Here is a 22,544-nt window from a genome sequence, read left to right on the forward strand (position 1 = left end):
GGTAATGCTTCTCAACCTTTTTTATACTGGGACCCATTTGTAACAGAGGCCAGTCTAACACAGTGCCCCTCACTCTCAACCCAGGGTCTCCCGCCCCCAGCCCCACAGTGTGTAGGGCAGGAGGAACACCAAGCAGCCCCTTGCAGGCTGAAACTCTGGCTTTTCCCATACAGGCTGGCAGTTTCCCATATTTTTCTCCTTCCCTTTTTAATGTTTGTTCACAACCCTTTCATATATTCTTGTGACCCCCTTTTGTGTTGCGACTCATGGGTTGAGAAACGCTAGTCTAAGGTATTTTATTTAGACTGTAGACAAGTGGCCTGGGACATGTACTGAGTCACTGATCCAACAAAACAAAATTTAAGAATTAAAGATGCCAGCATGCAGAGATTTGCTGCAGCAAGACCATCTCAAACTACCCCTTTTGCAAGATTAATAAAGCACTCCTTTGGCCTAGAAACCTACCTGTCTGTGGTACAAAATATGAGTTTGCCATTACCAGATTTAAGATTCACTGTAATGAAATCTAAAACTGTCATGGGCAGGTGCTATTGGATCCTATATTTGGACAGAGCATGTTCTTGCAGCAAGAACGATAGGTGACTTAAAAAAAAATAAAATAAAAAAATCACTATTTGTGGTTTTGTTTATTCATTGAAGAAATGAGGAAAATGGTTCTCTCTAGTAATAAGAAGTTGTAAATACTGGGCTAACAAAGAAAAAACAGATCTTGTTTCTTTAACAACTCAGATCCTGCCATAAACTCCTTACGCGTACCTGCATTACTTTCACAAAGAATAGGGGCCACAATCAAATGGAATTCCTCTTCTTTGTCTTATTATCTACTGTTTCATTTCATCTTTTCTTTTATATCACTATATACCATGTTCTGTTTTAATTTACTGTAAACTGGTTAAACGGATGATCTTACCATACTTTTAACCATACCAACTATGATAAATTATATACATATTATTTTATTACATATATAATATTAATATTCATTTTATTGTATTGTTCTGGAAAAAAGCTGTAAATAAACTACTCCTACTGCTTTCCCAAATTACTTGCCCAGTACTCCTCAGGTTGACTTTCATTTAGTAGAGACTTGGGACTGAACATACCATTCAGTACATTGCAATTACAGTCAAAGGCTCAAAATGAAGTAGAAAATCTCTCTGGAAGCTTTTCTTACACATGGGTACATTGTGCACAAAGTAAATTGTACACTACCAGGAACTATTAAGGGAAGATGAAACTATGAAGCTATAGGATACAAACAGAAAATTTCAGAAGTACCCCCGTGCAGCAATCTCTGTGGTTAAATGAAGAATGACACTGAAGGATTCTGAATCGATTCACATCCAATGCAGTTCAGCTACAAAAAGCTTGAGCAAAATAAGCAGCAATTCAAAGCAAGGCATAACGGGAAAAGTGAAGGATCATCTATAATTTAAGAAGTCTTATTTGTGGGAAGAGAACATAAGAAATAGAAAGCCGTAAGTTTAAAATACTAATTGATTTGTTTTAAATACAATCCTTTGATAACTTTCACTTGGCAGGAATTAGGTTACTTATGAGAGACCATTTTTCCCCATCCCAAGAATAAGTCTTCTCTCGTGGTGCCAAAGTGCATCTTCCCTCAAAGATAAATAAAGAGACAATTAACAGTGACTTACTGCTTCTGATTTAGGAGGCACTGGAGGTGGAGGTAGGGAAACATCTGAAGACTTTTTTGTTGCTGCTGCTAGAGTTCCAGGCATAGGAAGAGATGCATTACCACATTTTGACCGAAAAGAGCTTCTGTAATTGTCACATTTGTTCTTCTCACTTAGCGAACGAGTAAGAGGCTGATCACAAGGTTTCCCAGATCCCTGGTCCAGCCACAGTTCTTCATAAGGAAGTTCTGGTTTTGCAGGCAGACACATTGACTCTTCAGTAACTTCAGGAAAAAGATAGTCAGTGCTACTGTCCCCAGAGTCCTGATACTGAAGGGCGTCATGGGAAAAGAGGGCCCATTCATTGCACAAGTCCCTACACCCATGAAGGTTCACTTCACTATTTCCATGCAAATTGTTTCCATAAACACAAACGGAGAGCCGGTGAAAAGACTGTGTTAGTTCATCCCGGGCATAGCTCAAAGAATTTGGCACATGATTGTGCCCAGTGCACCGACTTTTTTTAGGACTCTTACAATCTTCATTCCAGTCAGTTTTCACATCTCGCACTGCACGGGAATATTCGTCTATATCAAACTGTTCCTGGCAGATGTTAAACCAATGCTGGACCAGGGTATCATGCCATAGCTCCCCTTTCACAAGACTGTCCGGGAGCACGAATTTTGGAAGAGTCAAATGCAAGGGAAAATGCACTGGAATAACTTTGTTACCACGCAGAACACAACAAACTACAACAGTCTTTGTTTGAATGTTGACGAATTTGTACCTATGGCCCTCACGGATAAAATGCAGGTCATACGGGTTTCTTGGTGTGGGGCTTGGCACAGTTACATTGACTGGCAACCTTGTTTTTTCTACTATATTGCGAATTGTGTGCTCACCCTCTTGCATCTGTAACTCCAGTGGACTGCGAGTGCTAAACCTGCCCTTACACTGGAAAGGAAGGCTTATACTTTCATTGGTCCTATGGTTCATGCAGATGAGGCATGGCATTTTACCTCTGCCTAGCTTACTGATAGAATTAAGTTTCCCGATTTTCTTGAAGATGGTGTTGAGTCGTGACTTTTCCTTAGAAGATTTTGCATACAGGATTTCTGCTTGTCCCATTAAAGTGAGCTCATCCCCAGTACTGAGTGTAATGTTGTAAACTTCTGTGTCTTCATTGCATTCACCTGAAGCCACCTGCAAATAGTAATACAGAAGTATATTTTTTATCCAGAGAAGATAACACCTCAATTCATATCAAATATAGTTAGGCTGGATTAGATAGTGAGATGGAAAATAATATTTAGGAAAACAGTATAAGCTATTTTTGTTTGAATATCTTCACAAAGCAAATACAAGTGATTTAGCATGAAAACTTAAGTTACATTTCTAGCAGGGACAACACCTTATCTCAAGCAAGATGGTAAGATAGTCATGTAGGGTGTGTGTAGATGAAACAGGGGACCTAAATTGAAGAGGTGGATTTTTAAAACACTGCTTCAATTTAGGGCAAAGTAAACCCCCATGTTGTGTACACCTGTCTTGTACCTGCCTCTCTGGCGGGTTGGGGGCGGGGGGCAAACTGCCGGCGAGTGGAGTGGTCCCTGGGCTGCGGGTGGGGGGGGAGGCTGGTGCTTCCCTGCATGGCAGCAGCACACCCCCTCCCCCGCAGGCACCCAGTTCGGGTGGTCCTGGGGGGCACCGCAGCCAGAGGGAAGGACCAGGTCCCCATGCAGCTCATGCAGACAGGCAGGCTCCCAAGGAAAAAAAAAATAGAGATCAGGCTCTCTGCTTTTTGGATTTTTTTTTCCCCTCCTTTGGTGGAGCCTGTTTTCCTGGGCTGCTGCCAGGCTACCTGCACAGTCCCTGAGCCACACAGAGCCTGGTGCTTTGCTCCGCAGATATAGGGCAGCAAACAACTCCTTGGAGGTGTTTTAGTCTGCTGCGCCCCAAAGACATTTAAGGCGCATTACGCTGCTGAATGCACCACAGCGGCTGGAATTAACGTGCAATACACTGCCAACGCATACAAACACCAACATCACTGAAGTGGTGCAAAAGCATTTAACCTGCTTTAAAGTGTTGTGCACACGTGCCCCTTGTTTCATCTACACATGCCCCTAGAACTTACTTAACTTGCAAAAAGAATAGAAATACATGCGAGTAATTTATAGGAAAGAAACAATATTCCACCAAATTCAACAACAACAAACTGAAAATTGTAGAGTATATTTGAGCAGTGCTATTCCTCCTGGATATTCAGCCACCCAACTCTCTTGCTTCTGCTGCTTTCTGACATTTACCTACAGTATCTTGAATACAGAAGGGGCAAAGACTATCTATTCCCACCGGGTTCCCTCTTTAGGAATCAAGAAATACCCTCTTATTGCTCCTCTCCCTTGTCAGCAGGAAGTAAATATAACCCCCGCTCAGCCCCTTCTGAAAAGGGGAGGGGAAGGATTAGATAACACCAGTATAGGCATATTGGTTAGTTCTTACTACAGAAATTGTACTTAAAAAGGGGGGAAGAAGGAAGGATGTTGAAGGCTTGAATGCTCCTAAAGTCATTCCCATAAAACCACTGAATTCACACACTAGCATCTATTTTAGATAGCCATTCCATCTCCCTTATGTCTAGCTAGTGTAACAAAACACCTTCCCTTCAATGAGGTAACAGAGCTTGCAGGATCAAAAACACCTATTCACAAAGTAAGGTGTTTTAAGCAAATACCACAAGCCTATTACAGACATCTGCACTATGTCGCAGGCTCTCAGTAGAAGGTAAACTAAGCAGGGATTTCACATTTTAAGCTATGCAAAAATAGCTTTTCCTTACCAAAAGTCCCAGTTCATGTGCACAGTAAAGTTTTAAATTCCAAATTCTGAAATCTGGCAAATAGCTGCTATATAAAAAATCATGAAAACAACTTCCTAACCAATTTTTGTCATCTCTATCTGTTAAATAAGTGAGAGATGCTTTCAGTAATCACTATTTCCCTTGAAAGAAAATCTGCAATTTGTCCACGTTTGTAAAGGCGCTTGTGGGTCTTTGGGAGCAAGTATGCACAATGTGTTCAGTACAAGCATGCAGGCTACAGGTTTCAGTTTCAGTGTTTCCTGAGAGGAAGTTATTCAAGTTCTATGTTATCTAAACAACACTAGTCAGTCTAATCCAGGAAACTGCCAGGATTTTATTGTACATAATAGTCATTCACAGTTTACACTAGCGGTCAGGAAACATTTTGAACCATTGACATAAAAGTGTTCAGTCTTCTGCTGACTGAGGTGCCATAAATTCATTACAAATTTATGTTGGAAACCAATTACACAAGGATTCAGGATTAAATGACTGGACACAGTTCTGAATTCAGTGAAGTTGGTAGGAGTTGAGAAGACTTTGTACCTAGATGTACCCTATAGCTTTTTTCTTCTTTTTAAACATTCACATAGGAAATGAATTCTAATTTCCACAGAATTGCATAGCCATATATATTGTTTGTTTTGAAGAGGCAAGGCATACAATGAGAAACTGAAGACTTGTAAAGATAACTATTATCTTACGGGGGGGTTTTTAAAGCACCAATGGGAGTAAGGAAGGCTGTTGTTATCTAGATTTGCTAAATTGCTGCTTCGATAACTTGTTGCTCCCTAGAGATCTACGAACAAATAATCCAGGATACCAGGAAATATTTCACCTCTCATGAGACTAAGGTAATTAACCCCTCTGGCTTCTCCATGAAGAAATACTGTAACGGATCTGATGAAGTGAATACTTATTTTTAGTGATGCCAGATTTAGGTCTTAGAGAAAAAAAAAAAAAGTAGAGTTTAAAATGACCAGCAGTGAATAGATTATTAAACTGGGCAGGTCCATTTCTTTAAAAGAAAATTAATTTTTTAAACTCAGACACTTATCAGCTACCGTTCCACAGCTTTACTGCATACATGCACATGGCTGATCTAGTATTTAAAACTGAATTGGACTAAGAACATACAATTGTTAAAGTGGTAGGAAAAATAAATTATGCCAGGGCTCAAGCCTGGCACTGGCTGAGTAAAATATTAGTATACAAGCTTCATTCTGAATGTAAAATACAGGAGGGATTAATTGTAGTTCAAGACTATCATAAAATAAATCAATCACTCACATGTTTTAGCTAAAGAAAGTGAATCAAATGTTGAAATCATACTTGAAACCAGGTCCTACTTCATTTATCAGTCATCAAATGCACTCAAGAACCTCATCTACCTTGCTCAAGCCCCTGAAAAACTGTTAATAGAAAAGGCAGGTGGGTCCTCTTCCTCAATGCTGCTCTTTTGTGACTTAGTTGTAAGTTTAATATGTCAGCAGGGTAGAATAGTAGATGCATTAGTGGATTTTCAGGGACTCGAGCAGGGTGAAATAGGATCTGGCCTTTAGAGTCTGTCCACAGAGCAACTCATTAAGGTGAAATTAAAAGCTGCTGGCAGGTTTCAGTAGGCTGAGTGCAACTCCACCACTGGAGTTTGGGTTCTCAGGTCTCTGCTTCTCCTATGCCTACACTTAATTTGTTTGATTTGTTTAAAAATGCATCAATTTATTTACATATATTCTACAGTAAGGAACATGGAAATGTGTTCTGGGATGCACACATCTATTGTTAGTTAAACTGGCCACATCTACACGAGACACTTCTATGCAATGGTTACTGTGCATTTATTTAGCACCTGTATAAACACTAAGCAAGTACTATATGAATGCACAGTAGTAACCTGCTAGTGCCAAACGCTATTTTTGTGATGCTACTGTGCAGTACTGACACTTCACTGTTTTTGCCACGCAACACTACTGCACAATAGTATCAGGCTTCTGGACAGCAGGTGTCTCATGTAGATGTGCCCACTGACTAACAAAACCCATGTCCTACTTGGTATATCATTTACTATTGCATTAAAACTAAATTAGTATGAAAAAACCCACAATTTAGAATCCAGAAGTAGACTTACCTTTCAGGTTAAAATTCTTAACTAGAGGTGGCAAAATTACCTGGACTCTGTCCTTGTAGCAACGTAAAAAAAAAATTACACAACCTTATTCACAAGTATGTTGTATAATCTGTGATCATGGAACTATAATACCTTATCTTTAATCCTATAGGGTACCTGTACACAAGCAGGGAGGCTGCTCTGATGCACTGTACTTATAGCGCATCAGAGCAGACTTGATTAATTGAGTCTGCTGGAACATGGTAATTATCACACTCCAGCAGCCTCCTGCATCTTGTGTACCAGCATGCTTAAAAATGGCAGCAGGAGCACTTGAACTAAAGATCATTGAATGACCACCACTATTTTAGTGCATGGGGACGCTGATATACAAGATGCTGCAGCACTTTAATTAGAGCAGCTCTCAGAGCTGCTGTAATTCAAAAGTGCCACCTCCCACCTCTGGGGTACATGGAAAAGTGTCCATAGTGCCTGTGGCCTCTTTATGTCCTTCTTTATCATCACATACACATAGTATAATTTTCTGTGCATCACTGGAACCAGCTAGCTTCTTTCAATATAAAATAGCATCACATGAAGATCATAACAGGAGCAGATTGCACAAGACAAGCCAGGCTCTTATGACGACACCACAGAACACTTAAAAGATACAAAACAAGTTATAAAAGCCAGAATATGTTATATTCCACATGTGAAGAGTAACCTAGTGTCTGTATGGGGACAGTATCATGTACTCTAAGCTATCTTACTCTCTCTCACTATCATGTCCTCTAAGGTCTGACACTTGTTAAATACATTTCACGATTCTGCTGAAAATTGTAATAATTCAGAGAATGCACAAACAAAACACTCAAAGCTGCAATATCATTATCATATTTACTTGATACTAAGACAACCCTCCTCCCCATTTAACATAACAACTTTAAACTCTTCCAGTTAACTTGTTAAAACCTTATCTTGCACTAACATATAACTAGTCTTCAGCCATCTTCAGTTATTATTCAGGTATTTCCCTCATAAAACTGGAAGTTTCTTTGAGTTACTATACTGTTAACTCTGGCAGCATCCTCAAGTAACCCTTTCCCCAAGAAATTTTTGCTTTCATTAATATTTTCCTTCCCCTTATTCCTTACTTTCTGTTAGTAACACTGATTATCCCACTGTCTCTCTACTTTTACTATCCAACTCAACCCCACATATGCTTATCATTATGCTCCAGAATATCCAGTCCTACCATATTAGAGGCACTATATTTCGGAGCTATTTGTAAGTCACTAATAGCTTAAACACTTATCAGTTCTATAAGTGAGGTTCCACCCATCTCGTCACCCAGCTGAAGGAACATATTCCATGCATAATTAGTTGCCCCCTGCCCTCTCTCAGCCAGTTATCAAGCCACGTCAACAGTACAATATTGATGCCAGAGTCTTTACTTCACTTGCTAGCTTCCTACAGATATTTTATCAAATGCATTGCAAAACAGTCATGAATTACATCACTAATCTTTTAAGCTGTCTCCTGAAATTCGAAGGTAATTTAGACTACAGTGACATTTACTGCAGAAGACAGACTTCTAGTAAATAATGTTCATCTATTTTTTTAAATCTGGGGAAGATTAAACATAATGTTTTCCATAACTTAATATAATAGACTCTGTCAACAGCGGACACAGTATGTTTTCGTCCATTCTGACTGTTGTAATCAGTTAATTTGATGTAGTGTCCAATCATTTGGGTATGCATAAACTTCTATAAAATACTTGAGTTGCTTTATAATAGTTTTTCACATTTGTTGCATCTTTCTACAGGGCAATTACTGCTGAGCTCGCAGTAAAGGCCAGTCAGTTTCCACTGTTAACAACTGCATATTTTCCCATGCTTCTGGGCTTTGCTGGTTGCTCTGCTCCCTTTCTGCTACATGGGTCAGGGTGTTTTTAAGCCTTCCTCAGAGGCGCCAGGTGCTGGCTGCAGCCAAGGCTGGAGAATTGACTGGGGTGTGCCAATGCTCTTGCTGGGACCAAATCCAGAAGTTCCTGGCTAGATGGTCTTGCCCCTCTGCTCAGGGTCAAACCAATCACCATACAGAATCAGGAAGGAACTTTATCCCATGGTCAGACTGGTATACACTGGGCATGCCTACATGTGCATTTAGATGTGCCTAAATTTAATGTGCATTAAGGCTATTTAGGCCCACGTCTACATGTGCAAGTATTAAAGTGCATTAAAGCTGTGCGCGTGGACTGACATAGGACTAAAGTTAATCCCAAGTCAGTCCATACTTTTGCAGGTATCAAATTTAGGTGCAAATAGCCTAAAATTGCCCTTTTTAAGGCATGCTAAGGGTGCACATGTGTAGACACACACCCCCTTAATACGGGTTAAAGTGCCTTAAATCAGCATATATAGACATGCTCACTGTGAAGGTTTTTGCCTCCTTCTGTAGCAAGGGGTGTGGCCCTTTCCTGGGGATCTCCTGAGCACATATTACAACCTTTTATAGAAGCCGGACATTGGCTGACATGGTTCCCTTGCTTTACTTGTAGCAGGTTAGGGTGCTGTGTCTTGTGTCATGTCTGGGTGGATGGTAGTTTTACAAAGAATTTAGATTATGAATTTTAAACAATGGTTTCAATAGGGATGATCCTGCCACAGGCAGGGGGTTGGACTAGATGACCTCTGGAGGTCCCGTCTAGCTCTACTTCTCTATGATTTCTAGAGGGGGAAAAAAACTTTTAAAGTATGAAAACAAGATCACAGTGTCAGGACAAACTTCTGTGAACTGATACTAATCTACAAACCAAAACACATTTCTATAGGCTGTAAAAGAAACTGACAAATTAAGATTTGTTTGGGTATTTTTCCAGACTTAATTTGTTTTATATTTATAAAAGGCATGCACACTCTCTAACACAGGGGTGAGCAAAATGCGGCCTGTGGGCCGGATGCAGCCTGCCAGGCCATCTTATCTGACCCATGGGCCCCCCGCAAATTTAGAAAATGAATATTAATCTGCCCCTGGCTACTTGTCACGTAGCCTTTGATGGCTTGCCAAAACTCAGTAAGCGGCCCTCCACCCGAAATAATTGCCCCTGCTCTAACATTTGATCAGAACACTAAATAGTCAATTCTCTCTCTCTCTCACACACACACACACTTCTCAACAATCATTGTTAAAGTCTTTGCTTCAACACATTAAGTATGGAGAGGAAAAACTAAGGAAATTAACAACAGAGTTGAAGCGGAAGCTTGAAAACAAAACCACAGCATGGAAGACAGACAGGTAGAAAGCACAAGGAATTAAACCCAGGAAGCAAGCTGTGTGCTGGTTGTGTGATGGAAAGTTTACTTTTTGTTGCGACAGAAGGAAAAAAAGGCACAAGGTGGAAGACAAAACCCACCCCCCAAAAAACCCCAAAAAGCAGAAGAGGGCAAAAAAAAATAGATGAAAAATAAATGTCAAGATGACCATTATGAGATCAGAATCTTATTATGTCATATTTTACATGACAGTCTTCACAGGCAAGGTCAGATCACAGACTACTGCACCAAGCAGCACAGTTTCAGCAGTAGCAAAAGAAACAGGTTAAGGACTATGTAGCAAAGTTGTACTTATACTAGTCCATGGTGCTGCGTGGAATGCACCTGAGGGTGCTGAGGGAGTTGGCTGATGAGACTGCAGAGACACTGGTCATCATCTTTGAAAACTCACTGCAAATCAGGAGAAGTCATGGATGACTGGAAAAGGGCAAACACAGTACCTATATTTAGGAAAGGGAAAAGGGAGGATCCAAGGAACTACAGACTGGTGAGCCTCACTTCAGTCCCTGGAAAAAACATGAGGCAGATTCTCAAGGAATCCATCTCAAAACACTTGGAGGATAAGGTGATAAGGCACAGTCACCATGGATTCACCAAGGGCAAGCTGTGCCTGACCAACCTGATTGCCTTCTATGATGAGCTGACTGGCTTTTTGGATGTGAAGACACCAGTGGATGCAATGTACCTTGACTTTAGCAAGGTTTTTGATATACTCTCCCACAATATTCTCTCTGGCAAGCTAAGGAAATACAGGCTGGATGAATGATTGTAAGGTGAATGGAAAACTGGCTGAAGCCTAGGGCTCACAGGGTAGCAATGAATGGCTTGATGCCTAGTTGGCTGCTGGTATCAAGTGGAGGGCCCCAGGGGTTGGATTTGTTCAATGTCTTCATCAGTGACCTGAAAGATGACAGAGTGCACCCTCAGCAAGTTTGCAGATGATACCAAGCTTGGGGGTGGGGGGGGAGGTAGTAGATATGCTGGAGGGTAGGGCTAGGATTCAGGGAGACCTAAACAAATCAGAAGATTAGGCCAAAAGAAATCTTATGAGGTTCAACAAGGACAAGTGGAAAGTTCTATACTTAGGACGGAACAATCCCATGCTTTATAGGAATGGCAATGGTGCATGGTAAATCTTGGGTTGGTTTTTAAATGCCAAAAGGTGATCTCCTGCTTAAAAAAGGCTGGAGACCACTGAGCTAAACTGTTCTCAGTGGTGGCAGGTGACAGAACAAGGAGCAACAGTCTCAAGTTTCAACAAGGGAAGTTTAGTTTAGGTATTAGGAAGAATTTTCTTACTAGGAAAGTAGTAAAACGCTGGAACAGGTTACTGAGAGACATGGTGGAATCTCCATCCTTGGAGGTTTTTAACACCCAGCTACACAAAGCTTTGGCTTGGATGGTCTAGCTGGGGATGGTGCCAATATGAGCAGGGGCTGGACTAGATACCTCACGAGTTCCCTTCGAGCCCTAAATTTTCTATGATTTCTATGACATTGCACTTCAAACGATGCTACTTGAAAGAATAAAACTGGAGTAAAATTGGTGCTCGTGGGAATGTAAATATCTGGATCAGGTGAATGTGATAAATGAGCATATTAACTGGGTAGAAGCTTTATTTTTTTAAATGCATCATTGTGGCAGAAGATTTTCCTGACCTGCCTTTAAAAGTGGGTACAGAATTCAGTTTTTTTTACACACTCCTTCTTATCAAGTTTGGGGTTTTTTTGGCTTGGGTTTTTTTTGTTATTTTTGGTTACGAAGTTCCCTCTGCAGATCTGTCTACTGCACAGCTATTAGCAGCTATTTTCCCATGCCAATCACCTCTCCTATGCAGATGGAATCTAATCAAGACCCTTCTGTCATTAAGCAAGATGGGAAAGGGAAAAACATTTACTTCCAGACTGAAGAAGCCTGATGCAGATCTTAAGTACTTCACAAAGGCCTCTGGGCAAATTCTGCATAGTCTAAAGCAGGCTTGGGTAAGAAACATGATGCTTTCTCCTTCCTTCTTCCATTTATAAAATGTGTTTAGTACATTACCTATTCTGCATAATTTTTAAAGATCTCATTTAGGAATAATCTAGTAACTCATATATTTTAATCCCTTCTCTCTTTGCTCAAGTCAATTTTAGATTAACTTCTACATATAACATTTGTCCTGTAGCAGATGTACTGTCTGATCAAAATAAATGGTTTAAAATCAAGCATATCAAAGATACAGCCTACTGAGCTGCTTATGAGTACCTTGACTAGACCCACATTTCTGTTTACTGAATATGGGAAGTATTATTGAAGACATCCCTATTCAATTTACACAGAAACAAATTTATATTTAAGCTGTAGTACTATACTCTCACTGTAAAAATCACAGGAGTGCATTTTGCTGGTATTTTACCTTTTTGCATTGGTCAACTGAGTAATGCTAACAATGTTAACTCTAAGCAGAGTTAAATTAAACAGCGTCCTTGAAACAAAACTATTCTGCAACTTCCTATTGCATTCATTTATGAAACCCCTTATTTATAATCATGTAAATGGCCATGAGCTTTCCCAGAAGTTGTATTTATTGCATCATTACATCAGTTAATCCACATTCACTTAGACTTGCACAACATCCTTGAACAACCCTGCCTCATACGTATAAATTATGGCTAGGCCAGAGGTGGACAAAATATGGCCCGCAGGCTGGATCCAACCCACCAGTTGATTGCATCTAGCCTGTGGCTGTACCCATAGCGCTCTGCATTAGACCAAGCCCTGCACACTTCCACCCAGGACAGCCCACACCAGCACCCACCCCTTGCCTGCTGATGGCACCGCCCTGGCCAGCACACACAGCTTCCTGGCAGGGCTGTTCCCACTGCTGCTGCAGCCGCCTCGGTATCGCTCATCTCTCCCCACCTCCAGTGGCTCCTCCTCCTCCTGCCCTGGATGTGCTGCTGCAGGCAGCAGGTAGTGCAGGGAAACAGCAGCAGCCATGGGGATGTGTGCTGGGCACCACATACTCAGCCAGGTAGGGGGGAAGCTGCAGCCATGTGGCTCCTGCCCCAGTGTGTGGGGCTCCAGTTCCTGGCCACCTTCCACCTACTCTACCTCAGGGTTAACATTGTTAGCCAGTGGCTGATCGTCCTGCCTGGTGGGAAGAATGGATGGAAGGCAGCGGGGAGCTAGAGCTCTGTATGCCAGGGCTGGAGCTGCCTGGCTGGGCATGTGGTGCCTGGCACGCATCCCAACACCTGCCACCACTTTCCCACACTACCTGCTGCCTCAAGTGGTGCAGCAGGAGGAGGAACTGCTGAAGGCAGGGGAGCCAAGCAGTACTTGGATGCTGCACCAGCAGTGGGAGCAGCCCCATTGGAAAGCTGTGCATGCTGGCTGGTGTGAGGGCCATTGGTGGGCACAGGGAGGGCGAGTGGTGCAGGCTGCAGGTTCCATATGGAGCACTGCTGGAACAGCTACAGGCGGGATGGAGGGGGTGGTGGATAGACTTCACCTGCACCGCACTGCCTCTGCAAGCTGTTGCTGCACATGCTTCCTGCCCTGCCACCCTCCCTCACTCCTAGCCAACTCCCAGGACATAGCATATGTGCAGCCCCCATATACTCCTCCCCCAAAATATACAAGAGTAAGACATTCTTTTGAACTATTACACAACTGCCTCTATACACACACTACTAAAAAACCATAAAAGCAGGACAAAAATTAATTTTTTGAAATAAAATTATAATGTTATAGTAGAGGTTTGTTTTTACTATACGATTTGTGTGGGGGGTTTTAAAATCCATCTGTTATTTGTTAAAATGAGCTCTTCTGAAAGATTGTGTGTGTGGCCCTCGACAGCTCACCAAAATTCATTAAGTTGCACACCAGCCAAAGTAACTGCCCACCCCTGGGCTTGACCCTGGTCCCATGCTCCTGTAGTGCAAGGAGGGTGAAGAGTTAACCAGAGAATCTTCTGAGGAGGGGAATTCACTGCACAATAATCAGCTTGCTCCCACCCTAGGACACGGAAGTTGATCAACAAGCTTTAGTTGGGGTTCCAGCTAGCACAAAATAGGGAAGCTTCACAGCCACTCTGATCTGTACTGAAAGCTCCTCTGGCTTGCACTCTATCCCATGGGATACACAGGTAAGAATTCATGTAAGCAGATTCAGGCAGCCACTACTCTATTGAATGCCAGTCTCTGTATATGGCTATAAAGGCCTTTTTGCATTCCCATGCAATTCACTTATCTCCTTTGTAGACAGCAATTGGTCTTTTTCTCGTTTTGCTTTATTCACTGGATTATTGCACTGTGGTAGCCTGCCATCTGATCAAAGACCTCTGCGCGGTCTGGAAATTAGACTTTCTGGACAGCGAGTGGAGCAGCTGCTGCCTAGCAGGAGGTAAAAACAGGCTGCTTTGGGGTGCAACAAAAACACTTTGTCTAAAATCTGGCAACAATATCTATCCATTTTAATGCAATGATCAGAGGTGTTTTCCTAAATGGCTATGGGGAAAACAGCTCTTGGAGACCACAGAGATTTAATGCTACAAAAAGAGACACCAACGATCCTTGTTTCAGAATGCAAGACTTAGACTCATCTGTCCCAAGAAATCATTCTTCCCACGTAACGCAGCTGCGCATTTGCCATTTATATAAAGGTTGCAACACGTAATCATTTAGATGGGGATAAATATTTATTCAGGGGCTACCTTAACGTTGAACGTTATTTCCTCCATGACGTAAACTCGTTCAGGAAATGCTTTAGCCACCTCCTCCACACTGTTAAAATACTGCACTGGCTCCTTAATATCTCGGTCTTGTTCCAGCAGCTTAAACTGCCCTGAAAACAGATGATAAACAGAAGAGTTGTAAGATATTTACATTGGACAGCTGTCACTGTGGCAACTGCTGGCGCCTTTTTTCCCACTATCATGCTTGGTCAATTTCTTCCAGTTATTAACAGCCAAACAATAACAAGAGAGATTGCAAAAAGAGTCTTCATGAACCTGCAAAATAAAAGTGCCCAAGTTTCACTAAACCAGAATTAAAAGGAATGTGTGGGAGTTGAAGTCAAGTTAAAAAGAAGCCTTTCATCCAACGCTCTTTTAAAAAAAAAGTGGCGAGTAACTACTAGTGTCTGAACACGTGTACACTGAAGTAGCTTCTGCGTAGACAGCATTTTCTGGCCTTTACGTGTCATGTTAAAAAGGCTCCCCTCAAAATGTGCGGCAGACCCCAAAAATAGTGTTCAATTAAAAAAAAATTATTAGATGGCTACAAAAAAATAAAAACCGAAGCTCTTCTCCTTGCACCTACTTTGGTAACAGTAGTACAGTGGTTTACTTTACACATGACATTTTCCAATCAGAAATGAGGTTTTTAAATTACTTTTAAGAGTCCACTCCGTTTCATCTGGTGGAATAGCAGCATTTTTCTTATATACACAAACAGTTGAAGATGGTCCACTTAAAAAATGAAAAAGTATTTAGTCGTGGAAAGAAGAACACCCTCCCATTACTCCACAAAACGGCAAACATTCCGCTAGTTTTCTAAAGTGGTATTAAAGACAAGTTTTTGCCCAAGCCCCAACTATGAGACATCTGTGACTCTGGAAAGAATGCAAACACTGGCCTGGATAGCCAGGCTTTTAATACACTACTTTCCTTTTGTGCGGTATGAATGCACAGTTTCAGAGTAAATGTTTGCTATGAAGAAAGTAACTAAAGACGACTAAAAGTGAAAAACTAACTAAAGCTGAAGCCGAAGTTACAACTACTGCCAGTATTTTAGTTCAAACATACTTAAATCATTACAGAGATCTTCCCATCTTTGAAAAAAATACTGAGAATACTAACCTAGGGTATGTTCCCAACAAAACACAGCAAAATGTGTTTTAAGCAACTACTCAAAAGACTCGAATAAAACTGGTTAACTTAAATTTTAAATATTTAACAAAAAAGGACACCTATTCAAGATTCCAACCCACCAGTAACAATAGAGCTAGATCTCAGCATCATTAAAACAATCAATCAGATGGAAACTTAAACAGTCTCATACAAGAACTCCTTCCTATGTTTTCACCATTCAGGAAGCATACTATCTGCCTCCAGCACCCTATCAAGACAAAGATCATTTAAACTGTGTTTTGAAGATCCTCAGCTTGGACCATTTCAGGTTAGAACTAAGTTGCAGATCAATGGAAACCTGTCAACCATGTTCCCCACTGCCCCATTTTCTAGCAAATGGAGAACAGCCCTAGTGCTCCATCAGTCTGCAACACCTCACTACCAAGCAGGATTTGTTTGTTTGTTTTTGTTGTTGTTGGTTTTTTTTAAAAAAAGGTCAGAACAACAGTATTTAAGGATACTCAGGTGGATTCTTGAGACAGGAGAGCCTGTCTTTCCGGTCTGGGTTTCACGGTAATTTTAAAGTATTATAGACAATGATGAGAATACAGCCTATAATTAGGGTTGCCTGACGTGTCCCATAAGATCTTGTTTTCAGTTGCTAGTAAAGCTTTGCCACACGTTAATCATTTCAGCCAGAATTTCCAAACAAGGTATATGCCTTCACCCATCGTTTAGGGAAGTTTCAGCCAGAATGTATCCAGATGCCTCAGAAAAAAAGAAAGAGGCTTGACAAAATAAATGATTTGGCCTCCTTTAAAAAAATTCTGGAAACCTATTCTTTAAGGAGTGTTAGCTCCCTATGGCTCCAGACTTGAGTAAAACCTTGAAATTTGGCAAGAATATGGCCTCTATCTTAAGACTGGGCATTTGGCTGTTATCATGAATGTCCACCATTGATGGCAACATACAACCCTTTACAAATTGAAGTTTGTGCATGCTCAGTAGATACTTGTAAGAGTTTTAGAAGCAAATTCTTCAAAGATGTCCATACCCAGTCTGTTTCAGCTGGGGCCTCTGTGGCTAAGTACAGACAGTCAAAAAGCCAGAGGCTGACTCAGTTCAAACTTTGCAGGTTAGTCTGAGCTGCACAGATTGAACCAATAAGCAAGTGAACAGACATTCACTTCCGATTTTGGAAATGCAGCCATACTTGCAGTGGCCCAGGCCAGAAGTTGGGGGGCACTGGTTAGAGCACACCTCCTTGCCACTGGAGTACTGCATCCAGTTTTGGGCCCTACAATTCAAAAAGGATGTAGAGAAGCTTGAGAGAGTCCAGAGAAGAGCCACACGCATGATCAGAGGTCAGGAAAACAGACCTTACAACAACAGGCTGAGAGCCATGGGGCTCTTTAGCCTGGAAAAGCACAGGCTCAGGGGTGATCTGATGGCCATCTATAAGTTTATCAGGGGAGACCATCAGTATCTGGGGGAAAGTTTGTTCACCAAAGCACCCCAAGGGATGATGAGGTTGAACAGTTATAAACCACTGCAAGACCGTGTCAGGCTGGACATAAGGAAGAATTTCTTTATTCTCTGAGCCCCCAAGGTCTGGAATAGCCTGCCATCAGAGGTGGTTCAAGCACCTACAATGAAAACCTTCAAGAAAAAAACAAAAAAACAAAAAACTGGATGCTTATCTTGCTGGGATCCTATGACCCCAGCTGACTTCCTGCCTTCGGGCAAGGGGCTGGACTCAATGATCTTCCGAGGTTCCTTCCAGCCCTAATGCCTATGAATCCAGCTGGGATCTACCTGGCAGGGACAAAGCAGCCCCTGCCTGGCTCTTCCTCTGCTCCCCACTCAAGCAGAGGGGTCGGGGGCATAACCAGACACCAGCCAGGCAGACCCTGACTGGGGTCCCCGGGGGGGGGGGGTGGGGGGGGAGGAGGGAACAGGGGTTTTAAACCCCCTCCCTCCCTCCCTCTAGCTCAACATGCCAGCCTGGCGGGTGTCAGGCTATGCCCCCCCACCTCTGAGTGGGGGAGCAAGGGATAAGCCAGGCAGATGCTGCTTTGCTCTTGCCAGGCAAATCCCAGCTGTGTTTCCATGTGAGCAGGGGCAGGTGGGGTTTTAACCCACTACTCCTCACCTCTGCCTCAGCTGCTGGTGTCTGGCCATGCCCCTCACCCATCTGCTCAAGCACAGAGCAGGGAAAAAGACTAAGGGGCTGCTTTGCCCTTGTTAGGGGTTTAGAGCCACACTTCCCACCCCCACCCCCTTGTCAGCCAGCTGGAACAGTGATAGTGCTCCAGCAAGGGAGCAAAGGGGTGGGGCCACCACTGCCCCACTGGAGCAGACAGCCCAGCCCAGGGCTGCAAAGCATCCTGGGATGCTAGGGGATTGTGAGTTAACTTCAACCAGGAAGGGGTCTGGGACAGAAGTTCCATAAACCGGTTTGACCTAAATCTGTTAAGTCTGATAGTACATCCAACCAGGTTCATCTTAAACCGGTTTCAGCCATTTTGTAAGTGGTTTAAGTGGACTAAACTTACGTTCTGTTACAGGTTTAAACCTGTTTCTGATCATTTAAACTGGTTTAATGTGCAACTTCTGCCTTTACCCAGTGGGGGACAATCGAAGCTCCAACTGTGGCATACCAGGTCAGGCCTAGTCGAGAGCAGGGAGACTGTTTATGTGTGATGACACACCCTGTAGAATTCCTCCTTTGTTGTTTAGGTTAGAAAGCATCTAATAAATGATGTAGGGAACTTCAGGAAAAGAAAGGATGGCCTCATGGTCTAGACCATTGGTCTCCAAACTTTTTTGATCATGCACCCCATCAGTAAAAAATTTTTGAGCATGCACCCCCTGTCAGTAAAAAATTTTTGAGCACGCAGCCCCAATATATATAAATAGAAATAGAAGTTCTAATATTTTCTTCCTGCACCCCAATGAATCATCTTGCGCACCCCTTGGGGTACGTGCACTCCACTTCAGAGACCATTGGTCTAGACAGCTGAAGGTGACTTTGGAGAACTAGATTTTCTGTCTGCTTCTAACTTGCTGGGCAAGTCACTTAAACTTTTCACAGGTCTCACTACTTGCAGATTCCTGATTTTCTGGGGATCTTCCTTGAGACCAGAGAGGCTAATTTTTACACCTGCTGAGCACTCACAGTTGCAACTGAACTCCAAGGAAGGTGCACTGGCATATAAAATGCAGCTAGAATGTTAAATACTTTGGAAAAAAGTCAGGTTATAGTTGCCTTAAATTATATATCCAAAAAAGCAGTGGGCACCTGTAGCCTTAATTTTCATCTCTGGTCACATGGAGTGTCTGAACATACACTCAGGGGTAGGGGTAGGAGATGTTTTAATTAGAGTGGCTCCCAGAGAACTGCTCTAATTAAAACATAGCTGTGTCATGTGTATTAAGCCCCTGAGCATTTAAAAACGGCCTCAGGATGCTTTCACTAAAGCCCATTCAACAAGCTTTAGTTAAAGTACCCCAGCAGTCATTTTTAAACCTGCAGAGGCTTATACCTGTGACATTATAGAGATGCTAGAGAATTTTAACTAGAACATGTTGGAGCATGTGTATAGGCACCCACAGAGAACAAGCAAAAAAGAAGCTTGCTTTCACAGCCTCTACACAGACACTCCCACAAGGGGGAGGTGGGGAAGTTGCCGGGGCAGAGAGGGGAGGAAGTGTCTAATCGTGCCAGCGTTATTCTTATTTTTAAAGAGTGACCACCTAACATAAAATGCCTACACAGTGTTGGGAAGAAAGAAGCCTCTTAGAGCACTTTTGGGGGATTTTTTTTGTTTCCATTTTCAAGTAATTATGCATTTTACATAAGGTTGGTGCTGGTTAAAAAGCAAGGTAGATCTACAACTTTACGAACTAACTAAATAAGATGCATATAGGGAGCCTAAGTTTTCATGAACCCAAGTTCACTTCATCAGATGCTGTGAAAGGACATGTAGAAAGCAGGAGTAGGAGAGAGAACTTAGAAAGCAAAAGATGGGGAGGGGGCAAAAACAGAGAGAATGGGAAGAAAGGGGTAGCACTAGGAGAGAAAAAAAACAAACCAGCAGTAAACCCACAGGAACAGAGGGGTTACAAAAGCTAGTCCACATAATGGGAAAATAATCCATAGTCCCCGTTTAAACCATACGTAACACAGTCCAGTTTATTGTACTTCCCAGGGGAGGCCATAAAACAGGATAGAGAGTCAGGCTCACTCTCGCTTGCCCTTAAGTTGCACTTGGTCAGGCTGGGCTGCTCAGCAGGCAGGAGAGGTATAGAGTGCCTTCACCAAGCTGGCAGTTAGGGCATTTTCCTGGAAACTGGAAGTCTAGGCTCAAATGTGCTACAGGTGAGGGCAGCCTAGGATTCTAGTTTCCTATATATGGGGCAAATACTTTAAACTCCTTGGGCAAAAATTGGATTCCTCTGCCCACTCCCCAAACATCCCACCTGGTCAGGACTGTAGGATGCATAAAGTTAGCTAGAGTTTACCATAAAATTTAATGGAGGAAATGAGATCCCCAAAGTTTTCAGCTGCTTCTCAGCGCTTGCATTTATTTTTTAATTTAATTAATTATTTCTTTTGTAATGTAAGATGTTGAAAGGCAAAGTTCTGGCTCAAGCAAGGTGGGATTTATCTGTATCTTAATTACTGGTCTGCATCAGCTCTTAGGAATTGGCTGGATTAAGTGGAGAGATCATAAATCACTATCAAATTGAGGGACAACAATATTTATTACTGCTGGGAAGTCAGTGGGAGGAAATGAGTTCCATGCAGGGAAGGCTGGCAGCATTGGGCCTTAAAGTGCCTCTCCTTTGGGGAGCTTTTTAATAGTACACATCCTATGATTTCTTCTAGACAGCCATTTGAAATTCAAATTCCTCTTAGGCTGTCAAGCAAAAAAGAAGTGGCAGGTTCCAGACAGCTATGCTGAAATGCAGCAGTTAAAATTACATGAACACAAAACTCTACCCAGGGGTGGGCAATTATTTGGGCTGGATGTTCGCTTATGGAGGTTTCGTCAGCTGCTGTGGGATGGGGAGGAGCATGCTGACTTAACACAGTGGGCAAGGGGGTAATTGATCCTAGCCAGCCCTGGGCCCACGTGCAGGTGGGTGCATGTGTATCCCTTGAACATGGCGGTGCACCCCCTGCAAAAAGGCACCGTTGGCAGCGCCTGCAGGCAGCGCCTGCCGGGGCATCTGCAGGCAGCCAGCAATCCCTGCTGGCCACCACCGCCACCTGCAGGTAGTCACTGATCCCTGGTCAGTGCTCACCACCTTCCTGCTGCCGACAGTGCCAGCAGCATCTGCAGGAACTCCCTGCTCACTGCCGCTGCGGTCCCACAGTTGCCAGTGCAGCCGTGTCCTCCCAGCCACCAGAGGCATGCATTGTTCATGCCTGGGCCAGTCCACACTGCACCCAAGCAGGCAGGCAAGGTTTCCATGGAGACCAGCCCAGGACTCCCATGGGCAGGGTGTGGTCAGCCAGGTGGATGGGATGGGGCCACAGGCAGGTGGGGAGCAGCATCTGGGAGTGAGATTGGTGGGCAGACCTGGAATTAGAAGGTGGTAATAGCCTGGGGTCCACAGCAGAGCCACAATTCATTCCCTGCACTTCCTTGCCCATGGAATCAGTACTTGTTGCAAGAGTGTCTGGGGACTGGACTGAGATTCTGCTCTGGGCCCTACCCCTGGGCCCTGGCCCCACACTGTCACTACCTTGTGATCCCAGGCCCTGCCCATCCTGTTTCCAGACGCCACTCCCCACCCACCCAAGGACCCTACCCCATCTACCCAGCCAAGCACACCCTGCCCACAGGGGTCCCAAGAAAACCTCCATGGAGACACCACTCGCCTGTCCACTCTGCCTGGTGCCCCCCAGCAATGGGTGTGGGGTGGATAAGCCAAAGCCAGGCAGTGGGGCCAGGTCCAGCGATGGTGGTGATGCTAGCAGTGGCAGCTAAATACAGTGAGATGCCATCATGGGAGCTGCTGGAAAGCCGAGTTTGGCCACCACACCACCCCCACCCCATTTCCAGGGCAATGGGACCAGCCATGCATGCCACAGTCCAGGCTGCCCCCTGCACCTGGACTAGGCAAGGTCAAGTGACCCAGATCCAGTCCACAGGCCATATTTTTCCCCACCTTTGGTCTAACCTTTATTGGGTGAAGCAAATAGGACTACCCTTATGATCTGGTAAATCAGGCCACTTTACAAAATGAAAGGATGCCTAAACTAAATCTCAGTAAATCTTGTGCTAATTGTAATGAGCTATTTGCTTTCAGAAGAGACATGTATGGTCTCATACAACTCAATGTTTCATATTAGCACAAACCAACATTAAAAGCTAACAAGGTTTTTCTTAGTAAGACATTGCATTTGTGATACATTGCGTATTTCACATACAGCATGGTCTTTCAGAGAAGAAAAAGACATAGGCAGTATATATTTTTAGGATATAATTCTGTGTGAATGTGCTTGCAACAGAAACAAATACATACATTATCAGAGAGATAAGCATGGAACTATAAAACAATGGAAAAAGTCTTTCTTTGGAAAGCGCCTAATGTGTAGGCATTAAGATAACAAATCAGTGGACCTCTGACTAAGATAGAGTGATAATGGATATAAAAAAAATAACATTTCCCACTTAAAGTTATGAAATCCACTGTCTTGCAGAAGGATTATTCTATATAAAATTGTAAC

At 43.0% G+C, this 22,544-nt stretch overlaps 1 protein-coding gene across 5 annotated transcripts in view; it reads right to left on the reverse strand.

Moving 5' to 3' along the window:
* The window catches only part of GAREM1 (GRB2 associated regulator of MAPK1 subtype 1), a 138,405-nt gene that overhangs the window by 16,704 nt on the left and 99,157 nt on the right, over nucleotides 1-22,544 (reverse strand). For 4 of the 5 annotated variants that reach the window (XM_090039895.1, XM_090039894.1, XM_090039897.1 and 1 more), the window contains 2 exons: nucleotides 14,666-14,796; nucleotides 1,680-2,861 (listed from right to left, as the gene is read on the reverse strand). In XM_090039895.1, the coding sequence (XP_089896021.1) occupies nucleotides 1,680-2,861; nucleotides 14,666-14,796 (1,313 nt within the window). The remainder of the gene's footprint in view (nucleotides 1-1,679; nucleotides 2,862-14,665; nucleotides 14,797-22,544) is intronic. The other variant, XM_090039898.1, reaches the window with a different exon arrangement.

This window comes from Crocodylus siamensis, chromosome 3, assembly GCF_052110815.1.
Source record: "Crocodylus siamensis isolate JL-2025a chromosome 3, ASM5211081v1, whole genome shotgun sequence".
NCBI lineage: Eukaryota > Metazoa > Chordata > Crocodylia > Crocodylidae > Crocodylus > Crocodylus siamensis.